Source organism: Macaca fascicularis, chromosome 3, assembly GCF_037993035.2.
Source record: "Macaca fascicularis isolate 582-1 chromosome 3, T2T-MFA8v1.1".
Lineage (NCBI taxonomy): Eukaryota > Metazoa > Chordata > Mammalia > Primates > Cercopithecidae > Macaca > Macaca fascicularis.
Window position 1 is genome coordinate 177,247,211 of NC_088377.1, and position 21,305 is coordinate 177,268,515.

The 21,305-nt window shown below is 38.6% G+C and overlaps 1 protein-coding gene across 3 annotated transcripts in view; it reads left to right on the plus strand.

Moving 5' to 3' along the window:
• Nucleotides 1–21,305, plus strand: part of NUP205 (nucleoporin 205) — a 92,247-nt gene that overhangs the window by 14,001 nt on the left and 56,941 nt on the right. Inside the window, exons 3-12 of one of the 3 annotated variants that reach the window (XM_005550859.5) lie at nucleotides 764–935; nucleotides 3,457–3,601; nucleotides 4,181–4,340; nucleotides 5,020–5,248; nucleotides 5,981–6,160; nucleotides 12,712–12,887; nucleotides 15,441–15,557; nucleotides 15,719–15,856; nucleotides 18,894–19,044; nucleotides 20,407–20,612. In XM_005550859.5, coding sequence (XP_005550916.3) covers nucleotides 764–935; nucleotides 3,457–3,601; nucleotides 4,181–4,340; nucleotides 5,020–5,248; nucleotides 5,981–6,160; nucleotides 12,712–12,887; nucleotides 15,441–15,557; nucleotides 15,719–15,856; nucleotides 18,894–19,044; nucleotides 20,407–20,612 — 1,674 coding nt within the window. The remainder of the gene's footprint in view (nucleotides 1–763; nucleotides 936–3,456; nucleotides 3,602–4,180; nucleotides 4,341–5,019; nucleotides 5,249–5,980; nucleotides 6,161–12,711; nucleotides 12,888–15,440; nucleotides 15,558–15,718; nucleotides 15,857–18,893; nucleotides 19,045–20,406; nucleotides 20,613–21,305) is intronic. The other 2 variants (XM_065542603.2, XM_005550860.5) reach the window with 2 other exon arrangements.

Here is a 21,305-nt window from a genome sequence, read left to right on the forward strand (position 1 = left end):
TTACCTGACTTATCCGGGTGTCGAGTTTTCTATCTGTAATAGAGGAGCTAGATTCAATGACCAATGTGTAACCTTTAAGTTCTGAAACTAGATTTTATGACATACAGTACATTCTGTACTGTATGTCATATGTTAAATGTTTGCGCCAAATAATCTTTTAGGAAATAAGACCACATTTTATGTAACATTAATAAACAGTTACTTGCTCTACTAAGTAATTAAACAGTTCATATATCCATTTGTTATGTACCATTTGAAGACCTTGTTATTTTTATTTATAATATAGTTGAAAAGTTCTGTAGAAACTTGAAAAATAGTATGCTATTTTGTATATTTTCTCCAAATTTTTTAGTTCAGAGTTTAGCAGTCACAGTTATTGACAAGGTCGTATTGGAATAAAAAGTTTAAGGTTACGTAAACTATTACCTCATAAAGGTCTGTTCTAAATTTATGAAGTACGTGAGATGTTTTGATACAGGCATGCAGTGTGAAATAATCACATCGTGGAGAATGGGGTATCATTCATCCCCTCAAGCATTTATCCTTTGTTTTCCAAACAATCCATGTATACTCTTAGTTATTTTAAAATGTGCAATTATTATGGAGAATAAAAAGATGGTCATTGCTCCTAAGAATGATAAGAAATACTTCTGTTTGTCATGTTACCAGGCTGAATTATCATGAATAAGCTTCTGTAGGTAACACTTTGGGACCTTGTCTCCAGTGTGCTATTTTCATAACAATTACAATTTTATCATTGTAGCCAAAAAATGTTCAACAGCATGAGAAGGTTCAGAAAGCCAGTACAGAGGGAGTCGCCATTCAGGGTCAACAGGGAACTCGACTTCTTCCTGAACAGCTCATTAAAGAAGCCTTTATTCTCAGTGACCTTTTTGATATTGGAGAATTGGCAGCTGTTGAGCTTCTTCTTGCTGGTAGGTTGACATTTAACTGAAACAGTGGTAAAATAATGCAAAATTATAAAATGACTTATAGTTTAAAATAGTTTATTGTTTAGATTCTATCATAGTTTTTAAGGATGCAGTTTGGTAAAACCATGTTCAAAATATTTCCTTTTTTAATCTTTCTTTGCTTATTTATTTATTTAGAGACGGAGTCGCGCTCTGTCGCCCAGGCTAGAATGCAGTGGCACGATACCAGCTCACTACAACCTCCACTTCCCGGGTTCAAGTGATTCTCCTGTCTCAGCCTCCCGAGTAGCTGGGATTATAGGCACATGCCACCACCCCTGGCTAGCCTTTTTTAACCTTTGATTGAAAGGAAAGCTTCAGTTTAGCGTCAGAATTATTAAAGACATCTCAGAAATTTTATAGCACAAAGCACTAATTGTTGGTGAGTAGGCAGGTAAGGTCATTAGTGATCAGAATTGTTAACGACGTCTCAGAAATTTTATAGCACAAAGCCCTTGCTGTCAGTGAGTAGGCAGGTAAGGTCACTGCTTTTCGGGAATTTCTTTTTGAGAGAGTAATTCAGATAATGTGTGAATAGGTGAAAAAGAAGATGATTTCAATAATACAGAGTACTAGGAAGAAAATAAAGCAGTGGGATATAGAGAGGTGGAGGCTGACTAGGGCAACTCTAAGTAGGGTCTGTAGAGAAAGCCTCTCTAAGATGGGGTCATTTGACTTGTGACCCAAATGATGAGAAGGTTCCAGCCACCCAGACCTATTGGGTAAGGCTTTTCCAGGGAGAGCAAGCAGCCAGTGCTTGAGGTGGGAATAAAGGCGTGTTTAAGGATAAAAAGACCATTGGGGCTGGAGCATCATTAATTAGAGGGAAAGCAAAGGAAGATGCACATACAGCAGGAATCAGAGCATGTTTGATTTTGCATACTATGAAAGGTATTTGGATTTTATGCTAATTGCAATGGAAAGTTGTTGATGAGGGCTTTAAGCAGAGACATTACATAATTCATTCTAACTCTGAAATTATTTCTCTGGTTGCTGTATAGAGAAAAGAGAGAAAAATTTCTATATTATAAGTAGTTTGTTTTGATTATAACGGAGGAGCCATTTGAAGAAAATATGGGCATTTCAGTTGAACAAATTTTAATATGTCTAAAAATAATATATGGCTGCCAAAATCCTTTTTGACCTAAGACTGCATTAAAAGAAGTATGATATTGAGAATGAGGGGGATGTTCACTAGACATGCTTGAGTTTTGAGTTTAACTCAGAACTTTCATTTAACAAACATTTCTTCTATACCTACCATGTGCCAGGCATGGTGTTAATTATATCACTCCAGTGATATAAAGATGAATAAAATCTCAACTAATGTAAAAAAGCTCATATTTTAATAATTGAGAATGATGTGGAAACAAAAGATTTTGACACAATTAAGTACATTGATGCAGTTTTGTGCAAGATTTAGAGATGGTCCAGAGAGAAGGTATTAGATGGACCTTGATTATACAGAGAAGTCTTAACAACATCATGAAGTTTAAGGTAGATGTTGCAAAATGAGTAAGCATACATCAGGTGGAATAGGTGGTTATTTGGGAGGATGAAGGGCATCCAGGCAGAAGAAATTGCCTGTGCAAGAGGGTGAAGCAAGGTGATGAATTTGGGGAACAGAAAGTAGTAGAGTGGAGGAGTAATTGCAGTAAGGGGGAAAGAAAGCTATAGGAAATGAAAATGAAACTATAGGCAAAGTACTCTTAAAAAAAGTGAAACTTAGCCGGGGGTGGTGGCTCACGTCTGTAATCCCAGCACTTTGGGAGGCCAAGGCAGGTGGATCACAAGGTCAGGAGTTCAAGACCAGCATGACCAACATGGTGAAACACCGTCTCTACTAAAAATACAAAAAATAGCCAGGAGCGATGGCAAGTGCCTATAATCCTAACTACTCAGGAGGCTAAGGCAGGAGAATTGCTTGAACCTAGGTGGCAGAGGTTGCAGTGAGATCGCGCCACTGCACTCCAGCCTGGGTGACAGAGTGAAACTCCGTCTCAAAAAAAAAAGTAGAACTCATTCAAAGGAGAGCGGTTAAAATGGTGAATGAACTTGAATTATAAAAAGGTTATTTATTCAGAGAAGATTCTGAGGGAAGAAATTTAGAAATATTTGAAAGATTCCATATGAGATAGTAAAATGGGCATTGAATAAAATTAAATTCAGTGGACAACAGTGAGACCAAAAGATTCTCACCCAGTATGTAGAAAATCACGGGTGAGTGTGAGAGTTAAAAATTGGGAGTATGGAAAAATGGTGAATTCCATGTCCCTGCTGGTGTTTAGGGATAAGTTGGATGGCCCTAGAATATGTTGAGCAAGAAGTTAGACAGTAGATGGATGTTTGTAGTAGAGGACCCCACGGCCCCTTAAGCCCTGAGTGACTGTGATTCTTTGAACTGAACGTTGTTAAATTGATTTTTGTCTCTTTCTAAACACATATGTGTTTATTAATAATATTGTTTCTCAACTTCCTTTTTTAGGAGAGCACCAACAGCCACATTTTCCTGGCCTTACCAGAGGATTAGTAGCTGTTCTTTTGTACTGGGATGGAAAGCGATGCATTGCGAATTCCTTGAAAGCCTTGATACAGTCTAGACGGGGAAAGACATGGACCCTAGAACTCAGGTCTTTTTACTTCTTGGGATTTCAGGGGTTAATTTGAAATTACTTGAAGAATGACAATATTTCCCTTTTTATATACAATCTGAGCAGTATGTAACAAGCTGAGTAATATACTCTCTCATTCTGCCAAGAAAGATATAACAATTTAAATCTGTTTTATTGTGTTTATAAATAAAAAATAATTTGGACCCAGATGCAGTGGCCCTAACTATTTTTGGATTACAAAGTGCTGAGATTACAGATTATAGTCTACAGATTACAGATTACAAGGATCACTTAAGCTCAGGAGTTTTAGATCAGCATGGGCAACATGATGAAATCCCATCTCTACAAAAAATAGAAAAATTAGCTGGGCATGGTGGCATGCACCTGCAGTTCCAGCTACTTGGAACACTGAGGTGGGAGAATGACCTGAGCCTGGGAGGTCAAGGCTGCAGTGAGCGGTGATCACGCCACTGCACTCCAGCCTGGGTGACAGAGCAAGGCTCTGTCTCAAAAAAAAGAGCGTTTGCTATATCTATTATTATGAAGAAGCATGAGCAATATTGTTTAACATAGTTTATTGATTTCTTTTCATTACAGTCCAGAGCTGGCTTCAATGACAACACGCTTTACAGATGAGCTGATGGAGCAAGGATTGACTTACAAAGTTCTTACCCTGGTGTCACAGATTGATGTGAATAATGAGTTTGAGAAACTACAGCGAGAGAGAGGTTTGGGCAGTGAAAAACATCGCAAAGAGGCAAGGGTTCAATGAAATCAATTCATGAGTTGTCTGTCAAATCTCAGAGGCAGAAACATGACAATTAGAATATTCAGTTTTTCAAGATGAATTATGTAGTGACACCATGTGTGATTGCCACTTTTCTTTTTTTTGCTTTTATTATTTTTCTTTGACCCAAAATTGTATATATGTATAGGGTACAGTGTGATATTTTGATACATATGTATGATATGTAATAATCAAATCAACATAATTAGCATATCCATCACCTCAAACGTTTATTATTTCTTTGTGTTGGGAACATTCAAAATTCACTGTACTACTGTTTGACAATACAGTATACAATAAATTATTGTTGATTATAGTCAGCTCATAATGTATATTAAAGTTTGTAGTCAGCTGTGTCCATAAAATTGACCTGCAGTTGTTTCAGCTTCTGTATAGTCATTTATGTGCCATTCTAGCTCTTTTTATGAAGTGAACAAGAAATTGGTCATCCCAATTTCTTAAGGAACTTAAGGATAAGAAATAAACAATAGGGTTTGTTCAGAATTCCAGAGGTGACATCTTAGGATCACTTGTGGATTTAGATAGGTTTTTTTTTTTTAGCCTTTGTAAAAGGTAGTTTGTACTTTGGAATAAGACCAGGCTTCACTGTAATTTGTTTATGCTAATAGTCATATGTTTTTATTTCTAGGTTTCTGATCTCATTAAGGAGTGCAGGCAGTCTCTTGCAGAAAGCCTTTTTGCCTGGGCTTGCCAGTCACCTTTAGGCAAAGAAGACACTCTCCTCCTTATTGGACATTTGGAAAGAGTGACAGTTGAGGCCAATGGCTCACTGGACGCAGTGAATCTGGCTCTTCTTATGGCGCTTCTGTACTGTTTTGATACCAGTTTTATAGAGCAAAGCACAGAGGAACGAGATGGTATTGAGTTTTATACATTTACCTACATTAAAAAAAGTCAGACTTAAAATTGTGGGGATAACATTTAAAAAGGATGATATTTTAGCTACTAAAATAGAATGCTCTGTTCCTGTGTGTGCAATCCGTTCATATTTGAATATTTATATATAAGATCACATTTAAAAAACAACTGCAGTCCTGTTAATTATTTCTGTTTTTTGGGGGGATTTGGAATGGAAAGTATTAAAGCATATATTATACATGTTCATGATTGCACATGCCTAATTTACTTAATTGCTTGTTTCGTTACCATTTATTTATATTTTCAAACTTTTTATTAAAACATTCTGAGAGACAGTGACTGTCATTTCAGTAATGTTATCTTTGACCTGTGTTTTCTATGAAGTAAATAAAATTTTTATGATCTTTAGATAGCATGATTAATATTCTAGAATTTATGTGCAGAAAAAAATGAATGTCTTTAACTTTTTTCTAGTTTATTTGTAGTGCACTTATAAAAATAACTGAAAATAGTGAAATTAAAATTTAGGATTATTGTCATTTTCTTTTTTTGTTTTTAGTATGTGTACAATCAACAGTAGTGTACCTTTTGGTTTATAGAAATTAATGTTAATTAGTCATTATTCTTCTGTGAGAATGCTCAGATTTTCTGACTTCCGGACATTATTCCTGTGTATCAGAAGTGAGAATTTATCTGGTGTTTGGTAAAGTGGTCTATTTTTGTGTTTTCAGATATGATTCATCAACTTCCACTGTTGACAGAAAAACAGTACATTGCAACAATTCACTCTCGTCTTCAGGACTCTCAGCTTTGGAAACTGCCTGGGCTCCAAGCCACTGTTAGACTTGCCTGGGCACTGGCATTGAGGGGAATATCCCAGCTACCTGATGTGACAGGTGAATTGCTTGTAGGTAATTTTGTTATGAGAAACAGCATGTTAGCACTTAATGAAGTTTTTGGAAGGAGTCTTATCCTTGACATACATAAGCACAAGCATAGGAAGATACCCAGAGTTATATTAAATGAAACTTTTTAGTGTAGTAGTGAAATACAGACCTTTTTCTCCTTGTTTCTCAAAAATATTGTATGAAATACTATTTCCCATTCTTGGAGCCAGTGACAATGCTCTTTTACCTTCAGGGTATGCGTTTAAAATTTGGAATGACAGTGTCACCTTAAATGTTTTTTTTTTTGAGATGGAGTTTCGCTCTTATTGCCCAGGCTGGAGTCCAATGGCACAATCTCGGCTCACCGCAACCTTCACCTCCTGGGTTCAAGTGATTCTCCTGCCTCAGCCTCCCAAGTAGCTGGGATTACAGGCATGCATCACCACACCGGCTAATTTTGTATTTTTAGTAGAAACGGGGTTTCTCCATGTTGGTCAGGCTAGTTTTGAACTCCCGACCTCATGTGATCTGCCTGCCTTGGCCTCCCAAAGTGCTGGGATTACAAAGCATGAGCCACCCGGCCTGGCCTTAAATGTTTTTTAAAATTAAAATTTACTATTCCTTTTATTTTTATACATTTTCCTTCTTGATTTGTTCACAGACTAATTTTTCACATTGTGTCAAATTAAAAACAATTTTTTTTCCCATACAGTATATTAAAAGGGAGATATTTGGATCAGTCAAGAACAGATGTGGAATCCCGACTCCCCTTTTTTGTGGCCCAGGCTGGAGTACAAGTGGCTCAATCCCGGCTCACTGCAGCCTCTGCCTACTGAGTTCAAGTGATTCTCCTACCTCAGTTTCCTGAGTAACTGGGCTACAGGCACATGCCACCACGCCCGGCTAATCTTGTTTTTTTGGTAGAAACAGGGTTTCACTATGTTGACCAGACTGGTCTCGAGCTCCTGAGCTCAGGTGATCTACCTGCTTCGGCCTCCCATAGTGTTGGATTTACAGGCGTGAGCCACGGTGCCTGACCAGAATACTGACTTTTAACAAGCTATTAACTCACTGTAGCATATATTATTCTGCTATTTACATTTACATTATTTAATTGTCATATTAGTAGGGGTTTATTCTAACAGAATGAGGACTGTACATGGAACTCGAAGCTCAAAGAATTGTCGTCGTCTGTATCTTTTTTATGGTAAATCTGGAAAGGCTTTATTCAAGTTTACAATTTATGTCAGTTTTCTAATCCTAAAGTATCAACAGATTCTAGTATCTTATCAATTATGTAATTCCAGAACATTTTGTTTTCACTAGTGTCATGCTATTCCCAAGGTGTTTGCAGAAAGCTTTTTTTGTGTTAGGAGTCTTTCCTTGGCCACTTAATTTCTATCTATCAGTTTATATATCTAAATGTTGATAGCTAATTAGACTTTTACATTCCTGTACAAATTCTGTTTCTTACCTATGCATACCCTCTTCATTTATAAATCTTACTTCACTACTTTTCTGACATAAAGTTACCCTTTAACCTTTTAAGTGGCTATGTGATAGTTAATATCTTTTTTTAAAATTTTATTTTGGAGATGGAATCTCTGTTGCCCAGGCTGGAGTGCAGTGGCATGATCTCAGCTCACTGCAACCTCTGCCTCCCAGGTTCAAGTACTTCTCCTGCCTCAGCCTCCCAAGTAGCTGGGACTATAGGTGCACACTGCCACGCCCAGCTAATATTTTGTATTTTAGTAGAGATAGGGTTTCACTGCGTTGCACAGGCTGGTCTCTAACTCCTGAGCTCAGGCAGTCTGCCCGCCTTGGCTTCTCAAAGTGCTGGAATTACAGGCGCGAGCCACCATGCCCGGCTGTGATAGTTAATATCTTATATTAGCTATATAATATAGTTATACATAGATAGTTATAATATTATATAATCTAGTCACAATCTTATGCTATAATTTCCCATACCATTGCACTAATTTTGAAAGGTTTAATAGAATATGCTGTAGTTTGCTGTAGAATAATAGTAAAAATAGGTTAGGAATTGTAGCCCAAGTTTCAAGTCCCAGATCTTTGGCTACTTAATCTCTTTGATTTTATATGCTCATACCCTTTTATAAGCTTAAATAGTTAGGGGTATTATAGTTAGAACTTTTAAACTATAAAATTTTTTCTGTTAATTTGCATTTTAAAAATTGTTAGAAAAATTGAATAGCTTGTATTATTTGCAGAATGGTCACTTCTTGAAATAATCTGGACAAGTTTTAACTCAGATCTTCAATTTGAAAAATTGGTTTCTATTCTCTTCATAGATTTCTGAAACTTTTATCAAATGTGTTTATTATATTATTTTATAAAAGGCATGAAGCCAGGCACAGTGCCTCATGCCTCTAATCCCAGCATTTTGGGAGGCCGAGGTAGGAGGATTGCTTGAGCCCAGGAGTTCATGACAAACCTGGGCAATATGGTGAGACCTCATCTCTACAAAAAATTAGAAATTAACCCAGCGTGGTGACATGCACTTGGCTGTAGTCCCAGCTACTCAGGAGGCTGAGGCGGGAGAATCACTTGACCCCAGGAGGCAGACGCTGTAGTGAGCTGAAATTGCTCCACTGCACTCCAGCCCGGGTTACAGAGTGAGATCACATCTCAAAAAAAAATTAAAAAAACAAGCATCAGCTGGGTGTGGTGACTCATGCCTGTAATCCCAGCACTTTGGGAGGCTGAGGCGGGCAGATCACTTGAGGTCAGGAGTTCAAGACCAGCCTGGCCAATGTGGTAAAACCCCGTCTCCACTAAAAACACAAAAAAATTTGGCCGGGCGCGGTGGCTCAAGCCTGTAATCCCAGCACTTTGGGAGGCCGAGATGGGCGGATCACGAGGTCAGGAGATGGAGACCATCCTGGCTAACACGGTGAAACCCCGTCTCTACTAAAAATACAAGAAAATTAGCCGGGCGAGGTGGCGGGCGCCTGTAGTCCCAGCTACTCGGGAGGCTGAGGCAGGAGAATGGCGTGAACCCGGGAGGCGGAGCTTGCAGTGAGCCAAGATCGCGCCACTGCACTCCAGCCTGGGGCACAGAGCAAGACTCCGTCTCAAAAAAAAAAAACACACACAAAAAAATTAGCCAAGCATGGTGGCGTGTGCCTGTAATCCCAGCTACCTGGGAGATTGAGGCAGGAGAATTGCTTAAACCCAGGGGGCGGAGGTTTCGGTGAGCTGAGATCGTGCCACTGCACGTTAGCCTGGGCAACAGAGTGAAACTCTGTTTCAGAAAAACCTAAAAACAAAAACCAAGCATCTTTGTAATTTCACTGAGCTTTACAGAATTTTAGCATAATGTTTTTAGGCATTGAAACTCAATTTATATTAATTCATTAATGGTGCCTTATTACCTAAATGGTCTTCGAGAAGTAATTTTTGGCCGGGTGTAGTGGCTCATACCTGTAATCTCAGTGCTTTGGGAGGCTGAGGTAGTCTCATCACTTGAGGTCAGGAGTTCAAGACCAGCCTGGCCAACAGGACGAAACCTCGTCTGTGCCAAAGTTATAAAAATTAGCTGGGTATGGTGGCACATGCTTGTAATCCTACCTTCTCAGGAGGCTGAGGCGGGAGGATCGCTGAAACTGGTAGGCAGAGGTTGCAGTGAGCCAAGATTGCACCATTGCACTCCAGCCTAGGCAGCAGAGTAAGACTGTTTCAAAAAAAATAAAGGACGTAATCTTTGAGTTGATTCTCTTTTAATTCCGGTGTTTTTGAATTCAAGTAAAGGTTTGAAAGAATTTATTGTTATTAAAAATATTTAATAATTAGTAATTTTAGTAATCGTTATTATTAGTCATACTAAAGAATTAAGAAAATATTTTACTCTTACGGATTTTGTATAATATGGGTAGATATGCAGGTTTTTGTTTGTTGTTTGAGATAGTCTTACCCTGCTGCCCAGGCTGGAGTGCAGTGGTGTGACCATGGCTCACTGGCCTCAACCGCCAGGCCTCATGTGATCCTTCCACTACAGCCTCCCAAGTAGGTGGGACCACAGCTAATTCTTTGATTTTTTTGTAGAGATGAGGTCTCACTGTGTTGCCCAGGGTGGTCTTGGACTCCTGGGCTCAAGCAATCCTCCTGTCTTGTCTTCCCAAAGTGTTGGGTACAGGCATGAGCCACCACACCTGGCTGATATGCAGACTTTATTTCAAAATACAAAACAAAACATTAAAAAAACAGGCCAGGCGCCCCCGGTGGCTCACGCCTGTAATCCCAGCACTTTGGGAGGCCGAGGCAGGCAGATCACAAGGTCAAGAGATTGAGACCATCCTGGCTAACACAGTGAAACCCTGTCTCTACTAAAAATACAAAAAATTAGCCAGGTGTGGTGGCGCGTGCCTGTAGTCCCAGCTACTCGGGAGGCTGAGGCAGAGAATCATTTGAACCTGGGAGGCGGAGGTTGCAGTGAGTCGAGATCACACCACTGCACTCCAGCCTCCGCGACAGAGCGAGACTCCTTCTAAAAAATAATAATAATAAATAAATAAATAACTACAAATCATATGTTTTCCTCCGTTTGAGACTGTCTTGGCTTTTATCTGTTCTGGCCCTTTTCAAGGCAATGAAAATGTACTTTCGGTAGCAGACTATGTATTTGGTCTGTATGACAGTCAAACAGAATAAGCTGTGTAGTATTTTTCAAAGCCAGATTGCCACACAATTACCTAGCAATTTTATTTTATTTTATTTTATTTTATTTTTTTTGAGACGGAGTCTCGCTCTGTCGCCCAGGCTGGAGTGCAGTGGCCGCATCTCAGCTCACTGCAAGCTCCGCCTCCTGGGTCTATGCCATTCTCCTGCCTCAGCCTCCCGAGTAGCTGGGACTACAGGCGCCCGCCACCTCACCCGGCTAGTTTTTTGTATTTTTTAGTAGAGACGGGGTTTCACCGTATTTAGCCAGGCTGGTCTCGATCTCCTGACCTTGTGATCCGCCCGTCTCGGCCTCCCAAAGTGCTGGGATTACAGGCTTGAGCCACCGCGCCCGGCCTATATTTAAAATTTAAAAGCAGTAATCAGCAATATGTTTCTTGATGGAAGGATACACCGTAACCTATGACATACTCTTAATAGAAAGTTGAATGTAACTCAGAGTAAGTCACTCTAGAACAAGCCACTGCACCCAGCTGAGGAATTAGTTTTAAAGATATAATGGCCAGGCGCAGTGGCTCACGCCTGTAATCACAGCACTTTGGGAGGATCACTTGAGGTCAGGAGTTCAAGACCAGCCTGGCCAACATGGTGAAACCCTGTCTCTACTAAAAATACAAAAATTAGCCAGGCATGTTGGTGCATGCCTGTAATCCCAGCTACTTGGGTGGCTGAGACCTGAGAATTGCTTGAACTGGGAGGGAGAGGTTGCAGTGAGCTGAGATTGTACCACTGCACTCCAGCCTGCGTGACAGAGCGAGACGCTGTCTCAAAAAATAAAATAAAATAAAGGTATGATAATGGTGGTGTATGTATGTAGTGAATTTTTACTTTTGCTTTCTTTCTTTCTTTCTTTCTTTTTTTTTTTGAGGTGGAGTTTTGCTCTTGTTGCCCAGGCTGGAGTGCAATGATGGTGTGATATCGGCTTACCGCAGCCTCCGCCTCCTGGGTTCAAGTGATTCTCCTGCCTCAGCCTCTGAGTAGCTGGGATTACAGGCATGTGCCACCACGCCTGGCTAATTTTTTGTATTTTTAGTAGAGATGAGGTTTCTCCATGTTCGTCAGGCTGGTCTTGAACTCCCGACCTCAGGTGATCCGCCCACCTCAGCCTCCCAAAGTGCTGGGATTACAGGCGTGAGCCACCCCGCCCAGCCTTGTTTCTTAGGTATATTTTTGAGTTGTACACTGCAAATACTTACTGGTAAAATGTTAAATTTTCTGGAATTTGCTTTAATGAGATATGTGTGGGTGGAGAGGGGGAAGATATAGATGAGGTAAGATTGTCCATAAATTGTTAGTATTGAAACAAATGATGGGTATGTGGAGTTTATTATACTTATTTTTAGATATGTATTGGATATTTGCCAAATAAAATATAAAAAAATTAGTTAGACAAGTTTATATTCAAGTTAAAATTTAGTTTTTAAATTTCAGCTACTTGGTTACCAAATTAGTATACTTACTTACCTATTCATGTTCAGGTTTTGGTCTTGGATTGAAGACTTTTCAGATGACCCATGAGGTTTCATTGGGATTAAAGCCTTAACATCATTTTAATATGTGAATGTTTGGATAATAGCTCCCTGACTACATCAGTGTTGCATCACACATCTCTAAAGTAATTTTCATTAGTTATGTTATTATTTCAAACAGTATGTATTTTTCTAATATACATTCAGAGTATATTGTTATTTGGGGTTTATGAGTTCTTTAGGGTTTATGAGTCAATTACAGTTATATATAGTTTCATTTTGTGCATAGCACATGCTAGAAGGCTGGGAAGATGTCTGAACCATCAGCAGAGTATTATGAGATATAATTACAATCTGGGTTAATGACTTTTCCTCCATGTACTGTGTTTTAAAATCTATTTCTAGCTCTGGCAGAATTCACAGAGGCAGATGAAGCAATGGCAGAACTCGCAATTGCTGACAACGTTTTCCTGTTCCTCACGGAATCTGTAGTGGTATCAGAATACTTTTATCAGGAAGAATTTTATATTCGCAGAGTCCATAATCTCATCACAGATTTCCTTGCACTTATGCCAATGAAGGTAAGTGTAATAATGTAGGATAAGTAAATAATAGAAGAATTTTATAAAATAATTTGAAACTGATTAGCTTTATGTTTTGGAAACTAATAAAAATTTTTAATACAGACTAAAATTTGCTAGTAGTTGTATTACATCTTGTGAATCAGTTTGTGACTCATGAAGTAAGTCATGAGTCTCTACAAGGTATGAGAACATACCTTGTAGAATTTCGGTTGTACTAAATTTGTTGAGGTTTGTTTTATGGCTCGGAATATGGCCTATCTTGGTAAATGTTCTATGTACACCTGAAAGGAAGACATATTTTGCTGCTGTTCTGTGGAAATACGTCCTCTTAACTGGGGATAAGTCAGTAGAAAGAAATAATTTGACACTGAATGGTTTATAAATGAGGAAGTAATTAGTAAATGAGAATGCTTCTGTGGGTAGAAAATTACTAACCCCATTCTACCCTAAGGATTAGTGCCAAGATTGCTTTATTTAATATTTTTATACATGATTTGGAAGAGGCACAGTGGAAAATTTGCATTTTATAGATAATTGTTTAGATTTTTTTTTTTTTTTTGAGACGGAGTCTTGCTCTATTGCATGCAGTGGTGTGATCTTGGTTCACTGCAATCTCCGCCTCCTGGGTAAGCGATTCTCCTGCCACAGTCTCCCAAATAGCTGGGTTTGCAGGTACCCGCCACCACGCCTGGCTACTTTTTTGTATTTTTATTAGAAATGGGGTTTTACTGTATTGGCCAGGCTGGTCTTGACCTCTCAACCTCAGGTGATCTGCCCAGCTCGGCCTCCCAAAATGCTGAGATTACAGGTGTGAGCCACCACACCTGGCCCAATTGTTTAGATTCTGAATTGCGGTGTATAAAAGGGCTTCAGCATGGATACAGATAAAATAATAAGGCTACTTTTGAGTAGATGGCTTGAGCTGTAACTGTCATCTGAAAAGCAATTCTTAGAGCCATTTCAAACAGTTCCTTATAGTATATGGTCTCTGTGCTGTTTTGTGCCAAAGAAGCCATCAAATGTTGGTGGGAAGTAAATGAGGGAGAAAAACATCTTTTTTGTGTTTATATTATAAAACCACCTACTTCAAATGTATATTTTTTAAAAGCACCCTAAAAGGTCTATACTTGTAATATATTGTGCAGTTTTGATACCATATCTCCTGAAAAGTATAAATTGATTATCATAAATTTGCCCTTAAGATTCTTGTATTCTTTTTATTTTTATAGGATCTATAGTGATTTTTCTTTTTAATTCCTAAAATTGGTAATTTGTGTCTTCTCCCCTGGTTCTTAATTAACCCTGCTGGAAGTTTATTGATCTTATTGATCTTCCCAGTGAATTAGCTTTTGGCTTTATTGATTTTCTTATATTTTGCTTCACCTTTATTGATTTTTGCTCTTATGTTTATTATTTTCTTCCCTTTGCCTTGGGTTTAATTTGCTCCTTTAATTTTGTTTTTTAAGATAGAAGTTTAGGTTATTGATTTAAATCTTTATTTTTTCTAACATAAACATTTAATAATGCTGTACATTTACCTCCAATCACTGCTTTAGCTATGCCACACAAATTTTGATATGTTGCAGTTTCTTTTTTTGTTCAGTTTAATATGTTTTCTAATTTTCCTTGAGACTCCTTTGATTGACGGGTTATTTAGAAGTGTGTTGTTTAATTTCCAAATTTTTCGGAGACTTTTTCAGATCTCTGTCACAGATTTCTAGTTTAATTCCATTGTGCTCAGAGAACATACCTTGTAGAATTTCAGTTGTATTAAATTTGTTTAGGTTTGTTTTATGGCTCAGAATATGGCCTATCTTGGTAAATATTCCATGTACACCTGAAAGGAACACATATTTTGCTGCTGTTCGGTGGAATGTTGTATAAGTGTCAATTAAGTCAAGTTGGTTTGCTGTTTTTCAAGTTTTCCATATCCTTACTGATTTTCTGTGTACTTGTTCTATTGAATATTGACAGAGGAGTGTTGGTATTTCCAACAATAATTGTGGATTTGTCTAGCTATGTTTTTGTTTTGTTTTTTTTTTTTAACAGAATTTGTTTCTTATTTTTGTTGGCATTTAGTTCACATAAATGTTGTGAAGCAGTGACTCTCAACTGAGGTATAATGTTCTTCAGAGTGTGTTTGGGAAATGAGTGGAGCCAGTTTTGCTTGTTATGATGACTCTGGTGTTGTTATTGATAGTTGGTAGGTAGTTCCAGGGTTGCTAAATGTCCTGGAATATTCAGGATAATCCAACCCAGTGAAGAAATGTTGTGCCCATATGTCAGTAATGTCCCCATCGAGAAACACTACAGTTAAGTTCAACTTTTCTGTAGTGGAAAATGCATTGAAGTTTTAAGATATTATAAATTATGGATAGTAATATTGCAAATAAGATTCCTGGCATGTTTCTTCATGTCACCTAAAATGGAATAGATATTTAAACAATATATTTCTTGTATGTGATCACTTTAAGACAGTTGCCTGATTTCATTGTTATTAGCATGTACGATACATTTACATATTAAAACTATATCTAATAAATTTAATAGGTGAAACAGCTGAGGAATCGGGCAGATGAAGATGCTCGAATGATTCACATGAGTATGCAGATGGGTAATGAACCCCCCATTTCACTTAGAAGGGACCTGGAACACTTAATGCTATTGGTAAGCCATTCTATTAGAAAGCTTGTCCTCTTTCCCTCCTTTCATTATTTTTTCCCCTAACTTTGGAAAATTTCAGGTCTAATACTTTAAATGTCCTTTTTTATTGAAAGTAATTTTTGAGTCGTAGACATTTCCCTACAGTCTTTGCTTACTCTTTGCAGATTGGCGAGCTATATAAAAAGAACCCTTTTCATCTGGAGCTTGCTCTAGAATATTGGTGTCCCACAGAGCCTCTTCAGACTCCGACTATCATGGGTTCTTATCTAGGGGTGGCTCATCAGCGGCCCCCTCAACGCCAGGTAAGACTTTAGGTTTTCCTCTTTTATACTCTGGTACTGTGATAGAGAGTCTTGAAAACATGAAAGATGTTACATCCTGATTTTATTGCTGTTAACACAAATGATCACTAGTGTAACCTTTAGGGATTTACACTTTTTAAAATTTTATGTATGTATTTATTTATTTATTTTGAGACACAGTGTCAGAGGACTCTGTCACCTAGGCTGGAGTGCAGTGATGCAATCTCAGCTCACTTTAGCTTTGACCTCCCAGGTGGAAGTGATCCTCCTGCCTCAGCCCCCAGAGTAGTTGGGACTACAGGCATCCACCACCACACCCGGCTAATTTTTGTATCTTTTGTAGAGATGGGGTTTCGCCATGATACCCAGGCTGGTTTGTAACTCCTGAGCTCAAGTGATCCATCTGCCTCGGCCTCCCAAAGTGCTGGATTTACAGGCATGAGCTACTGTGCCCAGCCTACTTTTCTCTTTTATAAAAGAAAATTTGAAACTCTTAAAATTTAAGTTCTGTTGATTTTGAAGTTTAAGTAGTCAGTCCTTTATTGGATACTAGATATATGTTGAATTATTAGAGGCAGAAAGGCATCCAGTCTCTTTATTATTTATTTATTTTTAAAAGACAGGGTCTTGCTATGATGACCAGGCTGGTGTAGATCTCCTGGCTTCAGTCAGCCCTCCCAAAGCAATGGGATTACAGGCATGAGCCACTGTGCTCCACTTGAATTTTATTAGTATTTTAGTTCTCCATAGGCATGACAATCTTTTCAAGTTTGGGGGGATAGGAGAGGTATAAGTATTAAAGGAGAAGTCTTAAACATTTTAATTGATGGCCAAATGCCTATGAGTCTGTAGATAATATAGGCTAAAGTTCATTCTGTATTAACTTTAGTATGATGTGTGGAGGCAAATAAAATGAATTGCTATGCAATAGCTCACACCTGCAATCCCAGTGCTTTGGGAAGCTGAGGTGGGAGGATCGCTTGAAGCCAAAATTTGAGACCTGCCTGGGCAACATAACGACACCCCATCTCTACAAAAAACACTAGCTCAGTGTGGTGTCATGAGCCTGTAGTCCTAGCTGCTCAGGTTGAGGCAAGAGCCCTGGGGTTTGAGGTTACAGTGAGATATGGTTATACTACTGCGCTCCAGCCTAGGCAACAGAGTGAGACCCTGTCTCTTTAAAAAAAAAAAGTATTGGAGGGAGATTGCCATGTAAGTGTTCATTTTGGGGGATTTCTGTTCTAGAAGTTTTTATGCCATATATTTTTTATTTTTTCTGGACTACAGATCAGATGCCTTTTTTTGTTTGTTTGTTTTGAGATGAAGTTTCGCTCTTATTGTCCAGGCTGGAGTGCAATGACACAATCTTGGCTCACCGCAACCTCCTCTGCCTCCTGGATTCAAGCGATTCTCCTGCTTCAGCCTCCCAAGTAGCTGGGATTATAGGCATGCGCCACCATGCCAGGCTAATTTTGTATTTTTAGTAGAGATGGGGTTTCTCTATGTTGGTCAGGCTGGTCTCGAACTCCCTACCTTAGGTGATCCACCCGCCTCGGCCTCCCAAAGTGCTGGGATTACAGGCATGAGCCACCGCGCCTGGCCCAGATGCCACTTTTTAAACTGTATTGTTTCACTGTTTTTCCCATTTAAAAAATACGTTTTGAGCTGGGCCTGGTGCTTCACATCTGTAATCCTTGCACTTTGGGAGGCCAAGGTAGGCAGATTGCTTGTGCTCAGGAGTTTTAGACTAGTCTGAGCAACATGGCGATACCCTGTCTCTATAAAAAATATTCTAAAAATTAGCCAGGCATTGTGGTGCATGCCTATGGCCCCATCTGCACTGGAGGCTGAGGTGGGAGGATCATTTGGGCTGCAGTGAGCTGTGATTGTGCTACTACATTCCAGCCTGGATGACAAAGTAAGATCCTGTCTCAAAAGAAAAAGAATGTTTTGGAGAAGGATTTATTAAAAAATTTTTGAAGTTTTTAAGAAAGCTTGCTGTTACGAAAAATTTGAAACGTGGAAGAGGGGATTATTATAAGCAATGCCACATATTTTAATTTCACATCTTAAGTTACCATCTTATGATGTTTGCTTCATCTACTATATTATTATTATTATTTATTTATTTATTTATTTTGAGACGGAGTCCCACTTTGTCGCCCAGGCTGGAGTGCAGTGGAGCGATCTTGACTCACTGCAACCTCTGCCTTCGGGTTCAAGTGATTCTCCTGCTTCAGCCTCCCAAGTACCTGGGACTACAGGTGCATGCCACCACGCCCAGCTAATTTTTGTATTTTAAGTAGAGACGGGGTTTCACCATGATGGCCAGGATAGTCTTGATTTCTTGACCTCGTGATCTGCCCACCTCGGCCTCCCAAAGTGCTGGGATTACAGGCAGGAGCCAGTGCACCTGGCCAAACCATTGTTTAACCTAGCTGATTTAACAGTGATTTCCAGACATCAGTAGTATTTTCAGTTCTCAGTTCCAACTAGTGAGTTTGAATAATATTGTTAGTTGTTGATAATAGGTTTAAGGTATAAGGAAGAAAAAAGGGAAAATTAGGAAGTGGACTTAAAGAACAGGAGTATGGGAATGTGGCATTGGTGGGACCACAGAAGAGAATATACTTAAGTTACCATCAAAAATGATTTCAAGTTCTTAGGTCTTCATACTAATTTGGCTGGGATATAGGAACTCTAGATTTTAAGTGTACCTTTGAATTGCCAGTTGGTTTTGGATGAGTAAATGTCACGTGTCTTATATTTTAAAAATCTGAGTGGTCTTATATTTTGTGACATTGAGGCACTTTTTTTTAAATGTACTTTTATTTCATAAAGATATTATTTTATAATTGCATTAAATTGCTAACGGCAAGCTGAAACAATTTTTCATAAATAGAATATCAGTTAAATTTGTTGTGAGGGTTAAGTCAGAGCACTACTTTTAGTTTATATGTAGTCTTTATTAGCTAGTCCGTGTTGCCTTAAAGTTAAGCTATACATTATATAAACCATTTGTTTCTCTCTTTTTCAGGTTGTCTTGTCAAAGTTTGTTAGGCAAATGGGTGACCTGTTGCCTCCAACTATTTATATTCCTTATTTGAAAATGCTCCAGGGATTGGCCAATGGGCCTCAGTGTGCCCACTACTGTTTCAGCCTACTCAAAGTCAATGGTAGTAGTCATGGTAAGGAATATGTAGATGTTGTTAAAGTTTGTTGTTATACTCTTAAGTTCAGTATCCCAGTACCTATTAAGAACATTGGTATTTGAACTAGATTCTACCAGAGGTATAAATTATTTTCATAACAATAGGGTGAAAGAAGCACGCATACAGCTTTATGCATAGTGATGCTGTGATTATGGTCTCACAGATTGGAGAGTTTCGCCATTCTCCTTTATAAAATACAGTTCATTTTGACAAATCAGATTAATGTATGAAAATTTTCTGTAACACATCTGGTCCACAAAGAAAGCATATGCCCTTGCCTTATAAGTTTGATTAATTTATCTTTGTATTTTTTTTTTTCTTAATTTAAGTACTTAGAATTTGTCTCTTGACCCTCTCCCAATTTTCTTATTTGATTATCAGACTGGTTTGGTTAGGGAAAAGAAATTAAGCATCTGCTTTGTTAGGTAGATATTTTTGTCTTTATATGTGAAGAAACTGAGGTTTAGAGAAGTTAAGGAATTTACCCAACATCACAGCTATCTGGGGAGCCGTGATGGGAGCTGAAATTGGCTTGGCTCCAAAGCCAGTGTTACGACTACTTTGTCAAGCCTGCCAGTCTTGTGTGCTATGCTTTTGCTTCTGATGCCTGGTAGGCAATGGAGTAGTGTAATTCACATATTAAGACTGTAGTTACCTCTTTCTTTGGGAATTCAAGCTCAACATTTGCGAATTATTCTGTGGAAAAAAGCAGCCCTGTACAGTTAGTTACATGAGAGCACAGAGAACTCTCCTGGATGTGAAGTAGGTAACTGACATCCAAAGTAAATTACCTTTCATTTACATGGGCAGTAGCCCCTTTCTTGAGTAAAAGTTAATCCAGAGGAAAAATTAATCCAGAGTTCTAGCTCACAGAGGGATTCTAACCCATTTTCAGCACACTACTTAATCCAGGACAAAGATTGCCTTTGTGCTAAGACAAAGGCAAACAAAGTTTATGGTTTTAGGCTGGGTGCAGTGGCTCATGCCTGTAATCCCAGCACTTTGGGAGGCCAAGGCAGGCAGATCGCTTGAGGTCGGGAGTTCGAGACCAGCCTGGCCAACATGGTGAAACCCTGTCTTTACCAAAAAGACAAAAATTAGCAGGGCGTTGTGGTGCACACTTGTAAGCTCAGCTACTTGGGAGGTTTAGATAGAATTGCTTGAACCTGGGGAGTAGAGGTTGCAGTGAGCCGACATTGCCCCACTGCACTCCAGCCTGGGTGACAGAGTGAGAACCTGTCTCAAAAAAGTTTATTGTTTTAAATTAATTTTCTCTCCATTTCCCAGCAAATGCTTAGATGTTTTTTAAAGAAAATTCTGTGCTGTTTTTCTTTATAGTTGAAAATATTCAGGGAGCAGGTGGCAGTCCTGTTTCCTGGGAACATTTCTTTCACTCCTTGATGCTTTACCATGAACACCTTCGGAAGGATCTTCCAAGTGCAGATAGCGTTCAGTACCGTCACCTTCCTTCCCGTGGCATCACCCAGAAGGAGCAAGATGGATTGATTGCTTTTTTGCAGCTCACATCTACCATCATTACTTGGGTAGGTAACTCATCCCCAGCATAATTTTATTTTTATTCTAGCACAGTAGCATTTTAAGAGCCTCAAACATTTTCTTTTAATTTAAGAGTAATAAACTTAGCCTATGTAGATAGATATATAGCATTCTGCCCTTAAGTTTTTTGTTTTTTGATCTCTAGAGGGTGTAAGTTATGGTAGCCCTGCTCATTGGCATAATCTTAGTATAAAAATAATAGCCTGAGCCTGAAAGAAAATAGTCATAAGGGCAAATTAGAACTGGTTGTTGGATGCATATGCTTCTAGGTTTCCAGCATAGGTGTAGAGGTGTATGTGTGCATTTATGTGTGTATACATAAAGAATATTGTAATTGAAAGTTATTTACTGAATTATTTTTCCTCTCCTTATGCCAAACCATTTTACCTGCCACTACCAAATTGATCTTTGTAAAAAACATTATTTTCATGACTGTATGTAATTTCCCAACTCGGAAATATCTTTTAGTTATGTCTATTGTTCACTAGAATAGTCTGACATTCTCTCTGAAGCGTAGGAATAGGAACTTCTAAGTTTTTGGCTTTTCTAATAGTACTTAACATTATTAGGCATCAAAATGTCAGTTATTAACTATTTCTCACTGAATTAAAATGGAGATGGGAGGGGAGGATAGGGAAGGGTTAGTTAACATACAAAGTAACACATAGAGAAGAAGAAAG